The sequence below is a fragment of the Eschrichtius robustus genome, chromosome 2 (assembly GCF_028021215.1).
Source record: "Eschrichtius robustus isolate mEscRob2 chromosome 2, mEscRob2.pri, whole genome shotgun sequence".
Lineage (NCBI taxonomy): Eukaryota > Metazoa > Chordata > Mammalia > Artiodactyla > Eschrichtiidae > Eschrichtius > Eschrichtius robustus.
The window spans coordinates 152,115,757-152,136,825 of NC_090825.1; the positions used below are offsets into that span (position 1 = coordinate 152,115,757).

At 39.8% G+C, this 21,069-nt stretch overlaps 1 protein-coding gene across 1 annotated transcript in view; it reads left to right on the top strand.

Annotated features, from left to right (window-relative positions):
* Positions 1 to 11,104: 11,104 nt before the first annotated feature.
* LOC137759769 (ELKS/Rab6-interacting/CAST family member 1-like) overlaps positions 11,105 to 21,069 on the top strand; it is a 186,402-nt gene continuing 176,437 nt past the window's right edge. The window contains 1 exon segment of the mRNA XM_068536384.1: positions 11,105 to 11,298. Within this exon segment, the coding sequence (XP_068392485.1) occupies positions 11,274 to 11,298 (25 nt within the window). The 5' untranslated portion in view covers positions 11,105 to 11,273.

A 21,069-nucleotide genomic window follows, 5' to 3' on the forward strand; every position in this document is an offset into this window, starting at 1 on the left:
CGGAACATCGAAAGATTCCTGTTAATTAAAGAAAACCAGACATCTCGAGTTAATGAATTTTTAGTGTTTTTCTGTGTATGGGAAGATGCAAAAGTCTGGGCTCACTGAAATCCTTCCTTTGATATGCACCTCAGCTATGTGGGCCAGTATCCTGTGCTTTCTCATCCTGAGTTCCCTCGGGGTGCACCATCAGGGGTGGCTGTGGCAGTTGACTGCTAGATGGTGGGCATCCTGTTTCCATCCTGAGTTTCCTCAGGGTTCACTCTTGGGGCGGCTATAATGTGATGGCTTGATGGCTGCAACATCCTTTGTTTACTGATATGGCAGGCAACATTTTTTCATTGACAATTATACATATACAATAGACACTGTTCGTGTTACATATATTATCTATTTTACGTACTACGTGTTTTTTAGAATCTTTGCAAAAAACCTTGCAAGGTAGGTGTTATTCTTTACATTTTGTGAAAAAGAAATTAAAGCCTCTAACAGGCTGAGAAATTTGTCACGTCACTACATCACGATTAACAAGTCAGTGAACAAGATTTTGAATCCAAGTAATTCTTTTGTGAAAACAAACCCCCCCCCAAAAACAAAGAAACTATGTTCTTTCCATGCTCCAAAATATATTTTGGTCAAGTGACTTAAGAAGCTCTCCCTTAAGCTTGTCTAAAGCAGAAAATAAGACAACAGTGCTTTACTGGAAATTATCAAAAGGCAGGATCAAGCAGGAATAATGAAAGGGAGCCTGAGGTTTCGGGTGATGAACCCACTGGCTAAATAGGCCCCTGGAAACAGACCCACTTTTTTTTTTTTAATTAATTTGTATATTTGTTTATTGACTGTTTTCCTCCAATAGAATGTAATCTTTTTTTTTTTTTAACATCTTTATTGGAGTATAATTGCTTTACAATGGTGTTAGTTTCTGCTTTATAACAAAGTGAATCAGCTATACATATACATATATCCCCATATCTCCTCCCTCTTGCTAGCTCATGATTTAGGAGCCACGCACAGGAGAATTCAGGCTGCATTAATATAAAAATATGACTTGCAGCCCTGGAGCTGTGGCTTCAGAGGAAATGATGACTTAATGCTTGTGATCTGTAAGAATGTTGGTGTTTGGGTCAAATAACCTATGCATTTTCTCAAGGGAGGTAGGTTTGGGGAAAAAAGGCAATAATTAAACTGAACATACCAACAAGGAAAAAATAATTTAACTGTTATGATGACTCACTTCGTTGGCAGCTTCAGGTAATGAGGTGCTCTGGATGAATTTTCCTGAGAGCAGAAACATATCCCTTTAAATGATTAAGCATGTTATCTTCATCAATCTTTGAAGAAAATATTTCCAAGGTACATTTTATATTCTCTTTTTTTTTTTTTTTTTTAATTTATTTATTTATTTATTGGAGGCGTTGGGTTTTCGTTGAGGTGCACGGGCTTCTCATTGCAGTGGCTTCTCTTGTTGCGGAGCGTGGGCTCTAGGTGCGCGGGCTTCAGTAGTTGTGGCACACAGGCTCAGTAGTTGTGGCTCACAGGCTCTAGAGTGCAGGCTCAGTAGTTGTGGCGCATGGGCTTAGTTGCTCTGCGGTATGTGGGATCTTCCCAGACCAGGGCTCGAACCCGAGTCCCCTGCATTGGCAGGCGGATTCTTAACCACTGCGCCACCAGGGAAGTCCCTATATTCTCTTTTGTCAGTAGTATTCTTGACAATTTTTAGGACTAGAGACATAGTTTTGTTTTGTTTTTTAAAGAGTTTAAAGAACTATTTGATCTTTGAAAAATCATGTTACATCGTTGGTCCCCAGTGTTTTCATCTACAGTATGTGAACTTTGGGTTAGATGATCATCAAGGTTCCTTCCATCGCTAATATTCTCTAAGTAAAGGGCTCTTGTGCACAATAAAATTTAAAACATAAGAATCATCGAGGGGGCTTGTTAAAAATGCAGATTCTTAGGTATCATTGTTGGAGGTTCTGATTCAGTTGGTTTGAGTGAGGCAAGAGAACCTGTATCATAAATGGGTGCATACCCATGGCTATTTTGATGACCTCATTTTGAGAAACTGATTCTCTTTCCAGCCTCAGATAACAGATGTCATAACCATTTTTGGCCACCAGGGTACCGCTGCTGCCCTGCCCTCAGTGGTGTGAAGTTGTAAGGGGCTGACCAGACCCAGAGGCCTGTGCTTTGAGAGTTTGCTTCTGATCCCATCCTCAGTATTAACTGTCACTTAGTTAATGTAGCTGCTGAGGAAAACCAGATAATCGAGCTTAAAATTAGGTGCCCTGCATTTGTACCTATGAGTCATTAAGTTTTCATCTCAGGCTGGGTAGGGGCGAGGGGAGGACTTCCATTTTCTCCTGTAGTCTAAAGTGCATAAATGAGCCACGGCTATCTTAGACCCTGTTTGGAGGTCTCTTACTCTGTGTTCGTGTTCTTTGTCATCCTAAGAGTCAAGTTTCTGGAAGGGCGACATCAGGATAAGTGGCAGATTTCTGTGTAAATATGTTAACATTTCATAGTGAGGTTTGGGGTCAGGGCTGTCCCTGACTTCTCTTTTAAATTTCTTTATTTTTTAAACAGTTTTATTGATGTATAATTCACATGCCATACAATTGACTCTTTTGAAGTATATGCAATTCAGTGGTTTTTAGTAAAATCTGTGAATTTATAGAGTTGTATGCACCTATCATGTAATCTAATTTTTGAACATTTCCATCACCCTCCAAAAGAAACCTTGTGCCTATTTGGAATCACTCTCATTCCCACCCCCAGACCCATTCAACCGATAATTTACTTCTTACCTCTATAGATTTGCCTTTTGTAGACATTTCATATAAATGGGATCATACCGTATGTGGTCTCTTGTGTCTAGCTTCTTTTATCTAGCGTAATGTTTTTGAGGTTATGCAGTAGCATGTATCATATTGCCAAAGAATATTCTATAGTATGGATATACTACATTTTATTTATCCATCCACCAATTAATGGACATTTGGTTTGATTCCACGTGTTCGCCGCTCTGGCTGATGTGTGCATGTAGTTTTAATTTCACTTGGGTGGTTACCTAGGGGTAATTACCTGGGTCATATGATGAATCAGTGTTTCAAAGTAGCAGTTTCGAATTTGACAATTCCACCAGCAATGCATGAGGGTTCCAGTTTCTCCATATCCTTGCCAACACTTGTTATTATTGGATACAAGTCCTTTATTGGATATATGATTTTCAAATATTTTTTCCTAGTTCATGGCACGTCTTTACTTTTTTAATGGTGTCTTTTGAAATGCATTATTTTTTATCTGAATGAAGCCCAGCTTATTTTTTTCTTTTATCAATATACTTTTTGGTGTCATAGCTAAGAAATCTTCGCCTGACCCAACATCAGTGTCTTGATGCTTACCTAAAATCTTGTAGGCTTTGTTCAATAGGAAGTGACCAGTGACACCTACTATTTAGTGCCTTGTTTAAACAGATGAAAGATGAATATGCACGTTGTGGTCTGAACCTACTCTAATGAAAGCTTGCCGACAGTTTTCCTAAGGTCGTGAAGGTGCCGCAGCCAGACTGGACTCCTCCATCACCATGCCATGGCCTTCTGAGCATCTCTTCCTCATCTTAGTGCCTGCCAGCAGCAGAGGAAGGAGAACATAGGTCTTTCATGTACCTTTTTGTACTATGAGGTAGCACTGTGCCCTCCTTACTTTTTCAGAGCCTTAGGTAGAGGACCCTACCCTGAGGTGCCACAGCTGGAGGAACACAGCCCTTTTCTTTTTATAGGTTTTAGAGTGAGATATCGGGACAGTAGCTCACTCTCAGGCAACAAAAAACCAAACAAAAAACCACCCACTACCTTAGGGTTTTGTCCTAAGAATATGCTGGTTGCAGCCTCTGTAGGTAGACACCAGGCGTCCCTGAGAGCTTCTGATAGACTTGATACTTCTCCCCAATCCTGTTGTGTCTCTCCTGCTTTCCTAAAATACTAAGTGGTTTGTGTCCACTTTCAGTTCTGGATTTTTCCCACTGCGTTTAGACTGGGAGAAACGTTATCAAATCCCAGCGTCATGAATGCCTGATTATCACTTGTAACTTTTGTCTCTTGAGCCTAGAAGGCATCTCTTGTGTATAAATGACACTGGACGTTAATATGCACCCTAAATTTGAATACAGTGCACATCTAGTAACAGCTTGTATAAAACGTGTTACTCCCCGAAGTAGTCCTAACACCTTATAATTGAAAAAGTGAGTTATAATTGACCAAATGCTTTCACAAATATGATCCCTTTTGATCCTCACATCTCTGTGGGGAATTACTGCTCCTTTTTTTAAAAAATAAATTAATTTTATATTTATTTATTTTTGGCTGCGTTGGGTCGTTGCTGCGCGTGGGCTTTCTCTAGTTGAGGCGGGTGGGGGCTACTCTTCTTGCGGTGCGCGGGCTTCTCATTGCGCTGGCTTCTCTTGTTGCGGAGCACGGGCTCCAGGCGCGCGGGCTTCCGTAGTTGTGGCTCACAGGCTCAGTAGTTGTGGCGCATGGGCTCAGTGGCTCCACGGCATGTGGGATCTTCCCGGACCAGGGCTCGAACCCGTGTCTCCTGCATTGGCAGGCGATTCCTAACCACTGTGCCACCAGGGAAGTCCCTACTGCTCCTTTTCTACGTATGAAGAAAATGTCTGGACTTCCCTGGTGGTATAGTGGTTAGGAATCGCCTGCCAATGCAGGAGACACGGGTTCGAGCCCTGGTCCGGGAAGATCCCACATGCCGCGGAGCCACTGAGCCCATGCGCCACAACTACTGAGCCTGCGCTCTAGAGCCCGCGAGCCACAACTACTGAGCCCACGTGCCTAGAGCCTGTGCTCTGCAACAAGAGAAGCCACTGCAATGAGAAGCCCGTGCACCGCAACGAGGAGTAGCCCCCGCCCGCCGCAACTAGAGAAAGCCCACGTGCAGCAACGATGACCCAACGCAGCCAAAAATAAAATATAAACAAAGAAACAAAAAAAGACTTGTCAGAAGTCATTTATCCCCAAATATAGGATTTCTAACACCAAATTTGATGCCTTTCATGTAGCATCATGCTTCCTCTCCAAAGTAATAAAACTGAATTTTGGTAATTTTAAGAATATTAGACATGCCATGTTATATTAGACCTATGGTTAATCTATAAGCAGTCATTTACATTTTGAATGAGATCTGTAGACAGCGATATATATTCACTTTTTAGGACTTATTTCCTTCTCAAGCTTCTATTTCTTGCTACAAAGTAAAACGTTTTGTGTCCTGTTAAAGGAGTTCTAGGCATTGTCAGTGGGTAAGGTTTGTGGTGGTAGCCAGAGTACAGAGATCCTGAACGTGGGGACATCCTTTTGCCATTAAATTTATACTGTGCCCGAAGCTGGGTTGAATAGTTTTAGGCTGTTTGAGGTCCCAGGAAGACTCTTTGCCCACCCAGGGAGCAAAAGGCCCAGGAAAACTTCCATGTGATTTTAGCTTGACCCCATTTACTGGATGATTCATCCCTCCTTTCCTTAATTCCACGCCAGCTTTCTTCACCTAGGTTTTCTCCTTTTCCCGAGACCATTCTTATCGTGATCTCTTGTTTCACCACCTGTGGCTTAGGACCATATTTCTCCAAGTGTGGGCCCTTGAGCAGAATCATCAGTTTGTTAGAAATAGAAATTCGGAACCCACAAAATCTGCTTAGTCAGAAACTCGAGGGGATGGGGCCCAGCAGTCTGTCTTTGACACGCCTTCCAGGTGATTCTGATGCATGCTCAAGTTTGAGAACCATTGGTGCAGTAGTTAATTTTTTTTTTTTTTTTTTAGCATTCCTTTAACCTTTCAAAGTGATTTATGAATTTCATCTGACTTACCACCCTTTAGGACAGCATTTTTCTCGCAGTGCTTTGTTTTTGGCCAAAATAAAGGGTTCCGTGGTCAGCTGGCATGGGAAAGACTGCATTCTTATGCATACTTACTCTGTGCCCCCCATACCCTACCCCCAAAGTAGGTAAGGATTCTGGGGTCAGTTGCCAGGTTTCAAATTTTAGCTCTATCATTTAGTAGCTACTGTTACTGCCACCTACTTACCTTAGTGATCTTTGGGGAAGTTACTTTCCTCTCTGAGCCTTTACTGTCTAGCTTGTAAACTCATGGAATAAAATGGCAATTACTTCTGTAGGAAGTTGTGAAGACTAAACAAAGTAATGCACATACAGTGACTCAGGTGGTGTTTGGCACGTGGAGAGCTTCCTTGAATGTCGTGGATCATACTGGCTATGACCCTTGTCATTGCCAGGACTGTACTAAATAAATAAATAACTCTCCATCGGTTATCTCTGGCGCTTGGCATTTCACTGCTCATTTCTAAACCTGAACATTTGCCGTGTGCTCCATTTTTCAATATTATGCAAATGAGACTAGTTTTCACTAATATCCCGAGAGAAACTATATTTGAAATTTTGCTTATTTCTTCCTTTTGTTTTCTGCCACCAAGCCACTTTCCTATCTGGGGCAGAATATTTCTTTTGATAGTGATTTAATATTTTAAGCCTTTGTTGAAGAATGTTGTCTAAGATGTGTCGAAAGTCTAAATAAACATTATTTCCTGCCTCAGTTTATCTACCACTTCAAAAAATTTCAGGTGTTTTATATCTATTTCTCTTTATAGATACAGAATCTACCTATAGATATAGAATTAATACAGATATCTATAGATTCTATCACTTTACGGTGTTTCTTCTATTAGGTTATTTTTACTTCAGTGTCTGAGTCTATTCTTAATTAAAAATTCCATCAACCTACCCTATACTTCCAACAAATCCACAATGAATCTTATTTTATTGGGTCTTCTCCGGAGCCTTTGTAGGAGCCAAATTTGGGGCTATTTGGATGATTCTATCTAACTTTGCCTACAAATTCATAGTCGTCCTCAAGAGCATCCAGAGCTCTGGTTGGATACCATTCCATCCTGGTGATTTATTTCACTTTTGTCAGTTAGGACGAGTACAACCCTTGCATTTTTCTTTCTTTACTTTAGCATAGTTGGACTGCTTCATAACAACATTTGTATCCAAATATCCTCTTCAGTAAAATATATCAGAATTTTGATTTATTCTCTTTTCTATCTTTTATTCATCCATGTACTCATGTTTGTAAGTCCAACTGATTCTTGGCTGGCTTTCTACCAATAATAAAAGAAAAAAACAACAACCAGAAAGTCCTTAAATTTTTTTTTTTTTTTAGCATTCCTTTAACTCTACAAAGCGATTTATGAATTTCATCTGTCTTACCATCCTTTAGGACAACATTTTTCTCACAGACTTTTGTTTTTGGCCAAAATAAAGGGTTCCGTGGTGAGCTGGCATGGGAAAGACTACATTCTTATGCGTACTTACTCGTGCCCCCCATACCCTACCCCCAAAGTAGGTTAGTGATTCATAATTCACAGTGGCATTTTGAAAGATTCTGAGATGTACTGCATAAAGAATCTAATAGATTAACTTTGACCTATTCACCCCCTCCCCCCCCCCCCCCCCCCCACATAAACACCTATCATCATCCCATGAGCTAATGTTGGATAGGACACCTCTGTGACCTTTTGGTTTAGGAGTTTCCTTATTCTCTTTTGGTCAGTCTTTGTGTGTTTAGATGTACTTCTCTTTTTGTCTTTGCTTATTTATTTCATTGCTAGTTAGACTTGCTGGGTCTTTTTTCCTTTTGCATTCTCAATATTAATTTGAAAATTTTGTACTTGAACTTTCTGTAACACATCTTTGAAACGATTCCTTTCCTCTTTCTGTCATCTGGTCTCTGAGTGATTGTCTTTTTGTTTTCATGTTTCTTTAGAGTGTTAGTCCTGGATTGGGTCAGATAACTTATGGGGAGTACTTACAATGAGTTTTAGGTCTTGTACTTGTGAATATTTCTTTTTTCCATTTATGCTTTTCCCATACTTATTTTTTTGATAGGCTTCTGTGACCCAAGTTGAAATTTTATAATAATTTACTTTGAACAACAGAGTAATTTTTGTTATCTTTCTGTATTCTATATTGCAATGGTTATTTTCATACTTTTAATAAGAATGCTACTTTGGTACTACTGGTGGTTATAATGGTTTCAGCGGTTTTTTTAATTTACTTAATAGTTGATGTAAGATTTTTAAGCTTCATTGCTTGTGATAGGGAATTAGCAACTAAAATAGTATGTTAACATTTATCTTTTCCAGTGAACCTACTCAGAAATTCACTTTTCCTTCACAGAATTTGTAACAGAACTTCATATTGCCTTGCAGTGCTTACTGCATACAAGCTATGCTCTTGTTTCTGCTTGCAGGCTCTTGCCAGATGTCATTTTGTCAATGACACCCATTCCTACCACTGCATTTGAAGTTGCAGACCTCCTTCCCCACACTACCTGTTCCCCTCTCTACTTCATTTTTGTCTTTTGTGTTGATCAATATGTAACAAACTATGCATTTTATTTATTCATTGTGTTTGTTCTCCTTTAATACAAGGTGAACTCCCTGAGGGCAAGTGTTTTCATCTGTTTGGTCACTGCTTTACCTCTACTGTCTAGAACAGTGTGACACATTATGGATGCAGAGTAAGTTTTTTATTGAAGTACAGTTGATTTACAATGTTAATTTCTGCTGTACAGCAAAGAGACTCAGTTCCATATATATGCATTCTTTCTCATACTTTTCCATTATGGTTTATCACAGGATATTGAGTTTAGTTCCCTGTGCTGTATAGTAGGACCTTGTTGTTTATCCATCCTATATATAATAGTTTGCGTCTGCTAACCCCAAACTCTCAATCCATCTGTCCCCCACTGAATTCTTGATTTAAAAAAAAATTTAATCTCAGGAGATGTAGAAAATGCATTCCATAACATTCAGTATCTATTCATGATACAAAATGAACAGACTATCATTAGAAGGTATAAATATTCAGCAGATGTGATATTTAATGGTGAAACATTGAAAACATTCTTTTTTAATATTGGAAACAAGATAAGACGCCTTTCACCAACAAGATAAGATAATCCTTCTTTGCAGCATTATATAGGAAGTCTTACACAGGAAGAAAAAGAAGAATTCTTAGCATTGGAGAAGAAGAAACTGCTATCACTAGTCATTGAGGATATCTTGTCCCTGTAGAAAAACCAAAAGAATCTACAGATGAAGTATTCGAATGAATAAAAGTGGTTAGCAAGTATACTGCAAACAAAATCAATATACAAAATCAATTGCATTTCTGTACTCTGCTACAACTATTTAGAAAAGGCAATGAGATACCATTTATAATATTATCACAATTATAAAGTACCTAGGAATAACTCTAGCAAGAATAGGCAACAACTATATGGAGAAAATTATAGAACAAAGACACTTAAGAAAAACTAAAGGAATGGAGAAATAAATCTTATTTCAATAGAAAATTTCAATCTACAGAAGATGTGATTCTCCCCAAATTGTTTTAGAGGTTTTATGAAACTAAAATGAATTTCCTTCACCTCCCTCCCCCACATAGAACATGCGAGCTGATTCTTAACAGCAAATGGAAGAGTGAATTGGGGATTTTTGACCTACTAGATATTAAGACTCGCTATTATAAAACTCTACCAATTAAGACAGCATGGTACTGAGCAGAAATAAAAATAGATGATTGGAAGAGATTAGAGAAGCCAGGCGCACAGCCGTACATTTATGGTAAAGAGGAATATATAAATATATATGTATATGTTTTGGGGTCAACCTTTAAGTTCTCTTAGCAAATTATAGTTATACATTGCAGTGTTATCAACTAGTCACCATGCTATACATTAGAACCTCAGAACTTATTCATCTTATAGCTTAAAGTTTGTAGACTTTATTTTTTTAGAGCAGTTTTATGTTCACAACAACATTGAGTGAAAGGTACAGGGATTTCCCATGTACCCCCTGTTCCCACATATGTATAGCCTCCACCATTATCAACTACTCAGCAGAGAAGTATATTTGTTACAATTGATGAATCTACATTTACACTTCATTAGCACCCAAAGTCCATAGTTTACATTAGGATTCACGCTTGGTGTTGTATGTTCTATGGGTTTTGACTAATGACATTATCCACCATTATGGTATCACTTAGTTGGAATCAGAGTATGTAGCCTTTCAGATTGGCTTCTTTCACTTAGTAATAAGCATTTAAAGTTCTTGCATATCTTTTCATGGGTTGATGGCTTATTTCTTTTTAGTGCTGAATAATATTCCATTATCTGGATGCACCAGTTTGTTTACCCATTCATCTACCGAAGGGCATCTTGGTGGCTTCCAAGTTTTGGCAATTATGAATAAAGCTGCTATGAAACATCTGTGTCCAGGTTTTTTATGTGGACATAATTTTTCAACTCCTTTGTGTAAATACCAAGGAGTCCGATTGCTGGATCGTATAGTAAGAGTATGTTTAGTTTTGTAAGACACTGCCAAACTCTCTTCCAGAATGGCTGTACTATTTTGCATTCCCACCAGCAATGAATGAGCGTTCCTATTACTTCACATTCTTGCAAGTATTCGGGGCTGTCAGTGTTTGGATTTTCATTTTTCTAATAGGTAGGAGCATTGTCTTTAATTGGCGGGGGGGGGGGGTGAATAAAGGAAGTAACTCAGATATTCATTAATATCACTAGAATGATCTTGATTCAGCATGGTCAGTCCCTGAACTAGTGTCCTCCCGGACTGGGGAGTGCAGCGCGGGGCGGGGACTCGCAGAGAGGAGAACAGCGCATCAACCCCAGCGGGAGGCGCGCAGGTCTCGGGATGCGGAAGGCGGGCCGGCGCCGCGCTCCTCTCCGCCCCCGCGAGCGAGACGGTCACGTGCAGCGGAGGGGCTGACCTCGGCGGGCGGGCCTGGGAGGGGCGCCGCGCCGGTGGTTCAGGGTCGCCCGAGGCTAGGCGCGAGGCGGGCACTTGCGCAGCGCGGGGCGGAGTGCGAGCCGGGGCCGGAACCGCCGCGGGTGGGGAAGGGCGGGGAGGAGCCTGGGAGCGTGCCGGCCGCCGCAGGGGGAGGGGCGGGGCGGAGCCGCGGCGCGCGCGCCCGTCGGAGGGGGAGGGACAGAGCAGCCATTGGGCGCGCTCAGGGTGGCCGCTGCGAGCGTGGGGCGAGCGTGGACCGCGGCGCGGCGGTGGGACTCCTTCCCCGGCCCTTCTCCCCGCCCCAGGCGAGGGCACCGTGTGGCGGCGGCGGGGCCAGCGAGGCCGGAGGAGGCGGCTGTGCCCGGGCATGGTGGTCTGGGGCAACGCGGAAGGTGAGCGACCCCCGGGCCGGCGGTGGGGGTGGGGGTGGGGGCGGGGTGGGACTGGCCTCGCGTCGCCGGGTGGCGGCCCAAGCGCGGGCGGCCTGAGGCGGGGCGGGGGCGGCGCGCCGGCTCGGCCCCCGCGGCCCTTGGTCTCGCGGCCTGGGCGGCCCGCGAGAAAAAAAAAAAAGAAAAAAGAACTTAAAAATTGAGAGTTGCATATATAATAAAATGGCATGAAACTATACACAAGCATTGTCCCAAAACCAGTTTGCTGGTTTTGATACTGTAATATAGTTAGGTAAGATGTAACCATTGGAGGAAACTGGATGAAGCATACCTAGGACTTCTGTGTACTATTTTTGCAACTTCTTTTTTACCTCTGATTTTTTCAAAATGAAAAAAAAAGTCAACAATTTTAGTGCTGTTTTCTTGTAGATGAAATAGTGTCCCGCCATGAAAGCAATGAATTACTGATAAAAACCGAGGGCTACATCTCAAAAACATCATATTGAATAAAAAAGCAAATAGCATAAAAAGATATAGTATAAAGCTCAGAACATACAACCTAAACAATATGTTATTTAGAGATATAGCTATGAGAAAATTAACAAGAAAAGCAAGTGAATGATAAGACACAAACTTGAAGATAATGTTTATCTCAAAGGACTAATGGAGGGTATGTGAACAAGAAAAGGGATTCAGGGTCCTCAAAGGTGATTGTAATGTTCTTTTCCTTAAATTTTTATTAATCACTATTTTTTTATAAATTTATTTATTTATTTTTGGCTGTGTTGGGTCTTCGTTTCTGTGCGAGGGCTTTCTCCAGTTGTGGAGAGCGGGGGCCACTCTTCATCGCAGTGCGCTGGCCTCTCACTATCGCGGCCTCTCTTTTTGCGGAGCACAGGCTCCAGACGCGCAGGCTCAGTAGTTGTGGCTCACGGGCCCAGTTGCTCCGTGGCATGTGGGATCTTCCCAGACCAGGGCTCGAACCCGTGTCCCCTGCATTGGCAGGCGGATTCTCAACCACTGCACCACCAGGGAAGCCCCATTAATCACTATTTTATAACAACTCTTAAGTCTTAAAAATGTATAAACCTGATCTTTAGCATTTAATAATCACCTTTATTGAAAAGAGTAAAATTAAGTGAAAGGTGAATAAAATTCAGCAACATTAAACATGTTTGATAGAGCATATAATTATAAGAGCATCTAAGAGAAGATTGGGTTCTAGTTTAATTTCTGGTCTGACTAATTTGGGGTTAGTAGGTTTTGGTCAGTGGTTTTTGAAGGGCGGTCCCTGGGCCAGCAGCATTAGTACCACTTAGATATTTGTTAGAAACGTAAATTCTCAGACCTTACCCCAGACCTACGCTCTTGGGGAAGAGCCCGGCACTCTCTATTTTAACACAAACCCTCCAGGAGGTTCTGATGTGCACAGACTTCTGAGAGTCACCAGGAAGTTCAACTTTCTCACCCATAAAATTAGAAGCTAAAACTAGAACAGTGTTTCCCATAGTGTGGTAGATGTAGTACTGATCATGTGCAAGATGTTTTTAAGTGATAGACACATCACCATTTAAAATTTTATTTATTGTAATGTTTGTTAGACTAGTACAGATAGCTTACCAAACCCGTAAGTTCACTTATGTTGTGTCATACATTGCTAAGTTAAAAAGAAAAAAAAGGAAAGGAATCAACTTAATGTAAATATAAATAATAAGGCAAAATAGTAAGGTATGTATAGCAGAAAGTAACACAGCATTGTAAATCAACTATACTCCAATAAAAATTTAAAAAGTAAGGTGATATGAGAATATCACAAAATTCCTGGGGTTAGTTCTTAGATATTAAAGTTTCGGTAGTCCTGAAGAGGATCAATCTTGAAAATATTTTCCATTCTCAAATTCTGAGACTTCATGTGCTTGCTTTTCTTACAGATCTGCCTCCTTAATTTTGCTTTTTAAAATTCAAGCTAATACGTTAAAAATTTAGTCCACACAGCTTGTGTTGGGAGAGGAATGGCCTGTTACTGTGCTTTTGTATTGGGGGATACTTATCTGAGATTGAAAATTTAACCATAGTTAATGGAAAGTGTGGATAATGCACATGCGAATCATTAAAATTAAATATATTAAGGAGAAATCTGTTTTGAAAACATGATTTAATTTTAGAAGCACTTTCTTTCACTACGTGTAGTATTTATAGTGGAATAGGCAGATGGTTTTATGTAAGGAAATGAAATGAGGTTTGTGGACAGTAAGAAACATATTTTGGTAATTAGGGATTTAGGCTTTGAAAAGTCTATACAAGTTATAAACAGCTACAACATGACCGGCCCTGTTGTTAAAAAGTAAATTTATTTATTTATTTATTTTTGGCTGCGTTGGGTCTTTGTTGCTGTGCGTGGGCTTTCTCTAGTTGCGGCGAGCGGGGACTACTCTTCATTGCGGTGCGTGGGCTCTAGGCGCGCGGGCTTCAGTAGTTGTGGCACTTGGGCTCAGTAGTTGTGGCTCGTGGGCTTAGTTGCTCCGCAGCATGTGAGATCTTCCTGGACCAGGGCTCGAACCCGTGTCCCCTGCATTGGCAAGTGGATTCTATACCACTGCACCACCAGGAAAGCCCATGACTGGCCTTTTTAACTGGCATTTTAAATAGCTTTTTTGAGATGTAGTTCACATACAGTTCACCCACTTAAAGTGTACAATTCAGAGGTTGTGTATAGCCAGAGAGTTGTGCAGCCATCACGGTGCACAATTCTAGAACATTTCATTACCCCAGAAAGCACCCCTATATCCATTAGCAATTATTCTCCATTCCCTCTACACTCTCAACCCTAGGCAACCACTTATCTACATCTTATTTCTATGGATTTGCCTATTCTGGGCATTTCATATAAATAGAATTTATATTTCATATAAACATAATGATGTGTAGCCTCTTGTGACTGGCTTCCTTAATATAATATTTTCAAGGTTCATCCGTATTGTAGCATGTATCAGTACTTTATTCCTTCTTATTGCTGAATAATATTCTGTTCTATTGATATTATATGTCACTTGATGGACATTTGGGTTGTTTGCACTTCTTGTCTTTTATGAATAATGTTGCATGTATGAACATTCATGTTCAAGGGTTTGTGTGAAAGTATGTTTTAATTTCTGTTTTATACCTCGGAGTGGGATTTCTGGGTCAGATGATGACTGTGTTTAACATTGTAAGGAACTGACTGGATCTAAAATGCATTCTCATTTAAAGCAAAATTACAAGTTTGCTGAAAACTTAAATACATTTCTGTTCTAATTTATAATAAGGTACCAATTTTGTTTGTCAATGGTTTTATTACAGACTATCTCTCTAAAATGATATTTGGCAAAAATCATCATTAAAATACATGTTTTTGAAAACAGTAGCTTACAAACGGCTGTTCTACATCACAGTTTATCATCATTTATCAAAATTGTCAGACATCTTCTGTGACATGGTTCTTTGCATATTTTATCGCTGCCTGTGTCATTTAGCATTTAGGGGAAAAAAATGTCATGGAAGCTGCTTCCTGAGCTGATGATTGAATTCAGATTGTTTTGGTTGACTTTTACAAATAAATTACATGTTAAGAAACTGATGGTAGTTTTTTTTCTAAAATTCTCGTTTCAGCAATAATAAAAAACATACTTCTAAAATAAAAACATAACATTTTGTAGTCTAGCTGCATCTGACCCTTGATATTTTGCTGTGTTGCCCTATTAATATTTTGAAGTTATAAGGAGAGATACTATTTTGTGTAATGAGAATTTATGTTCAGTAAATTGTTAATATTTGACTTTGTCTTACTTTCTTCTAATGCTTTCCTAAAGGCTTATGTACTAAATTAGCTACCTTTGGATTTCTTTTTAGGAAAGGTGTTCCAGATATTTCTTTTTCATACCTACTTGTGAAATGAGGTTTTTAGCACCTCCTTGTTATGAAGGAATACTTCTGAAAAAAATAAGATAAACAACTAAATGCAGTGAATAACTGAAGTAATAGAGAAGTGGTAGTATAGAAAAAAGATGCTCCTCAGGGAAGAGAAAGAAAAAATACCAGTTGGACTTGAATGGATAAGATTTATTTAAAGCCTTTCATTGCTGCATGGAGGATAAACAAAAAGAGTAGTAAGGCAGCATGAGGCATTCAGTGTCCTTGTAAAGAAGACAAGAAATATCCTTAATCTCTGAATCTATAACTATATGATTCTACACATAGATCAGCTAAAATCATCCTTTGTTTTACTTCTAGTAGGGATAAGCTGTTGTATGCACAATATTGTAATGGATGTTTGTAGTGAAGACTTGAAGCATTTGGATCATTTGGGAAGTAGACTCAGACAGGGTTTAGTGTGTAGAATACTTGTAAGCATGTGCCCTTGGGAACAACATAGTGGGAGGGAGGCAGAGGCGTCAGGATTGGGCAGAAGCTTACGTCAAAGTGTCTCCTTGGCCAGCCTTCCAAGAGAGGTTTGTTGATAGCTTGGATGTGGGGTATGACAGAAAGAGGTGTCAGGATGATTTCAAGGATTTCAGCCTCACTAACTAGAAGGACGAAGTTGTCATCAAGTTCATCCTTTGAAAGGAGGTTTGGTGGAGAAGATCTGGAGTTAGTTGGGCCTGTTAAACGTTCGAGATCTGTAAAACATCTATTGGCAGAGGATGAGATGAGTTGGTGAGTCCATATGTGAAACTGGAGCCCAGGAAAGAGGTCTGCAGTATATATAAATATGGGGGTGGTCAGCATAGGATAGATGCTAATTAGACCAGGAGACTAGCTGAGACCACCAAGTGAGCATGTGTAGACTGACTTGAGGATGAGACAGGGCTGAGTCCTGGAACACTTCAGCGCTTAGAAATTGGGGCAAATAGGGGAAACCAGCGGAGGAGACTGGGATGGAGCCCCAGGACCCAGCACACTGCTTAACAGCAGTGGGTAGTAGATGTTTATTTAGTGGATAAATGTCCAAAGGGGAGGGAAAATAACATGGGACAGTGATGAATTTTATTTCTCCAGGTAGAATAACTTAAAAGGTGAAAAATAGGATCAACTGTTATCTATCTCATCGGTGAATGGGTGGGGAGTGAGTCATGGAAATTAGAATAAAAATAGATGTGTTCTTTTCTATAAAAATAGATGTGTATACATATAAAATAGGAACCGTTCCTTTTAATAAACTGAAGTATTTTTAATGCAGTTACTTTCTTTTAATTTTTATGGTACCTATTGTGCTTGTGTGGCTAATTCTTCGAGAAACTGTATAAAAATGTCCCCTGTGTATAGAGATGAATCCAGTTCTTCAGATTGATTATTTCTATTGTTTGTGAATATGCTTTAAAGTAGCACATTAAGTAGTTGAAACTCATTTGAGAAATTATCCTGTATTTGTATCTCTCTTCTTTGTACTAAATGACAGAAGAATTTCATTTATATATTTGCTACCATATATTTGATAATTTACAGTAGAATTTTCAGTGTTCTTCATGGTTAAAATTGGTACTAAAGGTGATTTGGAAATTGTGTTGAGCATGTATCTTGCTAAACTATAGAAGACAGACATTTTCTTCAAGGATTTTATATTCTAGGTGAAAAAGTTAAAACATTTATGGAAAGGTACATAAACAATTTTCTTGGGAAAATATACAGTTATGTCATTGAAACTCTGAGTCCTGTCTTACACTGAGCGGGACATTTATTAAAGAATAGACTGAAAGCAGAAATATCTGTAAGCTTGAATTTTGACAGAATGAAAGAAGAATACAAAAATCAAGCTCACAAACTCAGCTGCCTTGATGTGGATGAAGCTTCTGTGAACAGACAGCTACTGTCCTTGAATAATAGTTCACATATCTTTTGAAGTGAATTAAGCTTTGGTTGTATTGGACCTGACCTGTCGGTGAGAAGGAGATGGCTGAGTCCAGGGAGGCGTGTGAGCTTTCTCAAGACAGACTAGAGTCGCTGGTGACTGAGACAAGTAGTGAAACGTTATTTCAAGGGTTGAAATATGAATAGGAACCAGTGATTTAACAATGCTCATCTCTAACTTTAAGCCTTTTCTTGAGCCAGAAACCTTGGTTTTTTATGAGAGTTTGAGATTCCCTGAAGATACAACCTAGGTTGGACAGTTACCCGGATCTATTATACATTTAAGCTCAGGAAAGTTATGTGAACTGTGTTACTGCTTCTTGTTTTTGTGAATTTTTGGTCCAGGCTTTCAGAAAGACCTGAGCTGAACTCTAGGACAAAGCTTGTGGTGACCACCATTGCTGTTTCAAGCCACTGTCCTCTGTGTTTCTTTCTGTCATTCAGGAATTTTGTTGTCATAGCTCCTCTATTACTGACGTCTGTGTGTGTGTGTGTGTGTGTAGGGGGTGTCCTTCATTTGTAAATTCTGTAATCTTTGGACCTTGGATGGAGATGGTAAATACAGAAGTCTTAGAATAGAATTGGTCCCAAACTATTTTGAGAGAAAACACAAAGCATATTAAAACTTACATTTTCAATTAAAGCATAGGGAAACCATTCACAAAAAGGGTGCAGAAGTTGATGCTGTTGTTTATTGTGTTATATGCTGGTTATAGACCTTCATTTTACGGTTATTTCTCTGAAATGCAGTAAAAAAAACAAAACCAAAAAACAATGCCTAGCACCATAGCAGCCCGTATGAAATGAGGCATATGCTGTTTCTAAGACTCACAGCATGTTTTTCTGATACTGTGTTTGCCCATAAACATGTTGATGGTAGGTGCTGTCTGAGGCAGGGGCGGTTTTCCTATGGAAATCCTCTCTTGAACATACTGGTTTCTGATTCCCCTTGAGGAAGAATGAAGCTCCTTTTTGCTTCCTTAGCAAATTTGATACTTCAAGTATTAATAACATAGCCAGTGGTTGATACGTATCTTGATGACTTAAGGTCATCATGATGGCTGCTCTGTCATAAGTTACTGTGGTTTCAGAGTACGTTAGAACTCTACGCAGCGTTTTGAGGTGGGAGGGAGCTGAGGTGTAATGAAAGAGAAATTCCCTGCACAGCAGTGGTGATGCCTTAATGATAAAATCATCTTGCTCGGTCTCAAAATCACTGGGTCTGCCAGCAACAGCATTAGATGTGAAGTCTGACCTGGGCTTACAGTTTGATTTTGCCATTAAAAGCGTTATGACTTTGCCCTCAACACTTCTGCGAGTCTAGAGGAATGTTAATTACTAAATTAAAACAAATTTATGAGATCCTTTTGATGGAGTAGAGTGTAATATCTGCTGAGTGCCCCAATATACATTGAGCCCTTTAGAAGAGAAGACTTATGAGTGGTAAAGAGTAGGCTGCTTTTGGAGAAGGAAGCATGAGGTGAGATGGCAAATTTGGGAATACGTTTTCTAAGGAAGGCCTTGGAGGAGGCCATCATTCTGTAAACCTGAACTTGAGATACAGCAGTGTCAGTTTTGGGGATAGGAGGTCTCTGGGGCATTTATGATTGGGAGTGTGTGAAAATACTGATTCAGAGCCAGGAGACCCTGTGACATTGGCTGCATCTAACCGAGGTCTTTCTCATTTAGGGCCCCAGACTAGGGAAGCTACAGTTATCTTCTGAAAGATAGTAAAAAAGATGATCTTGCTGCTCTTAAAGTGAAAGAATCCAAATTTTGGTGAAGAAATGTTTTAGGGACAGGATTGCCCCCATGTTTTTAATATCACTCTTGACTGACTGTTTATTTCGCTTCTTATTTGGGGAAAAGTATATGGAAGTTTAGGTTGGGAAAACTACTTGGAAGAGTTTCTTTTTTTTTTTTTTTAAAGTCCTTCAATCAGTTATTTATTTATTTATTTGTTTGTTTGTTTATTTATTTATTTATTTATTTATGGCTGTGTTGGGTCTTCGTTTCTGTGCGAGGGCTTTCTCTAGTTGCGGCAAGCGGGGGCCACTCCTCATCGCGGTGCGCGGGCCTTACACTATCGCGGCCTCTCTTGTTGCGGAGAACAGGCTCCAGACGCGCAGGCTCGGTAATTGTGGCTCACGGGCCCAGTTGCTCCATGGCATGTGGGATCTTCCCAGACCAGGGCTCGAACCCGCGTCCCCTGCATTAGCAGGCAGATTCTCAACCACTGCGCCACCAGGGAAGCCCGGAAGAGTTTCTTAAGAATAACCTCATTAAAAAAAAAAAGAAAAAAAAAAAAAAGAATAACCTCATTAGATAGTTCGTGTGTAGATGTGAGAATAAAGTTTTCTTATAAACAAATGTTTTTTTTATGGTTCAAATATTTTATTTTCTTTAAAGATAGGAGTAGATTTTATAGTTTGAGACTCTTGCTATTATTTAAGCAATAACCAATAAATAAATGTGAGTAAGTAGCAATTATTTAGGAAGAATGGTATAATGATGAACTATTGGAAAATATAACAACTATAGATAGCATTGTGGAATTGGAAGGGCCTTATCACCTGATTGTATAGACAGTTTATCTCATTATTCAGCCTCCTCACTGTAAAATGGTAAAAATATTAGTTGATCCAGAGTTATTTTAAGGAGTAAAAGAGAATTTATTCATTCAACAATTATTTATTAAGTGCTTACTAGATGCTGAGGCACATGCAGGTTCAGAGGATGCGTCTGTGTATTAGAAAGAAGAAAATCCTGGCCTTCATGGATTTTACCGACTAAGAGGCAAGAGGCTTTACCCAGTGATGACAAACGAGATGAGGGCTTCCAGGGTGCTCCCTGCAATGGTGTTTTAGACTGAACACAGTGCCTGATAGTTGCGGTAGAAGAAGACTAGCACCAATGTGTCTTGGATGCAAAGTACACCCATTATCTCATTTAAATCTAACACCAGTTCTATAAACTAGGTCTAGTTTCCCCCCTTTTACAGCTGAGCAATGTTGTGTTCTTTTCGGTCTGTGATCAAATCATGGTTATTAAATAAATTAATGAGTAAACTTAGACCTAAAGTGTGGTCCAAGGTCTTCAGCCAGATAGTGGCAGAGCTGGCACTAGAACTGGTTTTGACTCAAGCTCAGGGCTCCTTTCATTGTACCGCATTGCCCCTCAGAGCGTGCATGGGCAAATAATCGTATGTACCATGGTAGATAGGAAGAGTGCACAGTTTCAGAGATCCCATACTTGCCAATATGAAAATCATTTCACACAGTACAAATAATAACAGTGAAATCAGGGCTGCTAGCATCCTCAGTTTTAATTCCCATCACTAGTTATATTCAATTATCCAGTGAGATGGACTTTGAGCTGTGGATTTTAGTGTATTAAGTAATAGGATCCAACTCGAAGTTTTCTCTGGCAAGCTATTGGCTGTGAAGTAAATTCAAGGCTATTCATCCAAAATGTAAGGTGTCCTGAAGTAGATGTATATGTCATCTTATCTAATGCGTGGGTTGTGTGAGAGATTTTTCTTTCCAAATTGAGTCATTGGAGACCATTGCTCCTATTACTGCCTTTGAAGTCCTGCAGCTGGTGAACCTTTGGTAGTTGAGATTTCTTTCTCAAAAAACAAAAACCAAAAACATGTATTATAAGTACTTGTAGTCTAGTTGTGTGTGGGTTACGTGTCTTAATTAGTAAAGTTCTAGTGAATGTCTTGGGATTTTATAAAAACTTCAGTAATAACTAAAAATGAACATTTCTGATCCTTTCTCGTGACCCCATAATCAAATCCAAGTCAGTTTCTACTCTCTGCCTGCTATCCTCCAACTCTGAACCATCTTGAAAATACTTGTTTTTTCTAAACATTGTTAGTTTAGGGAG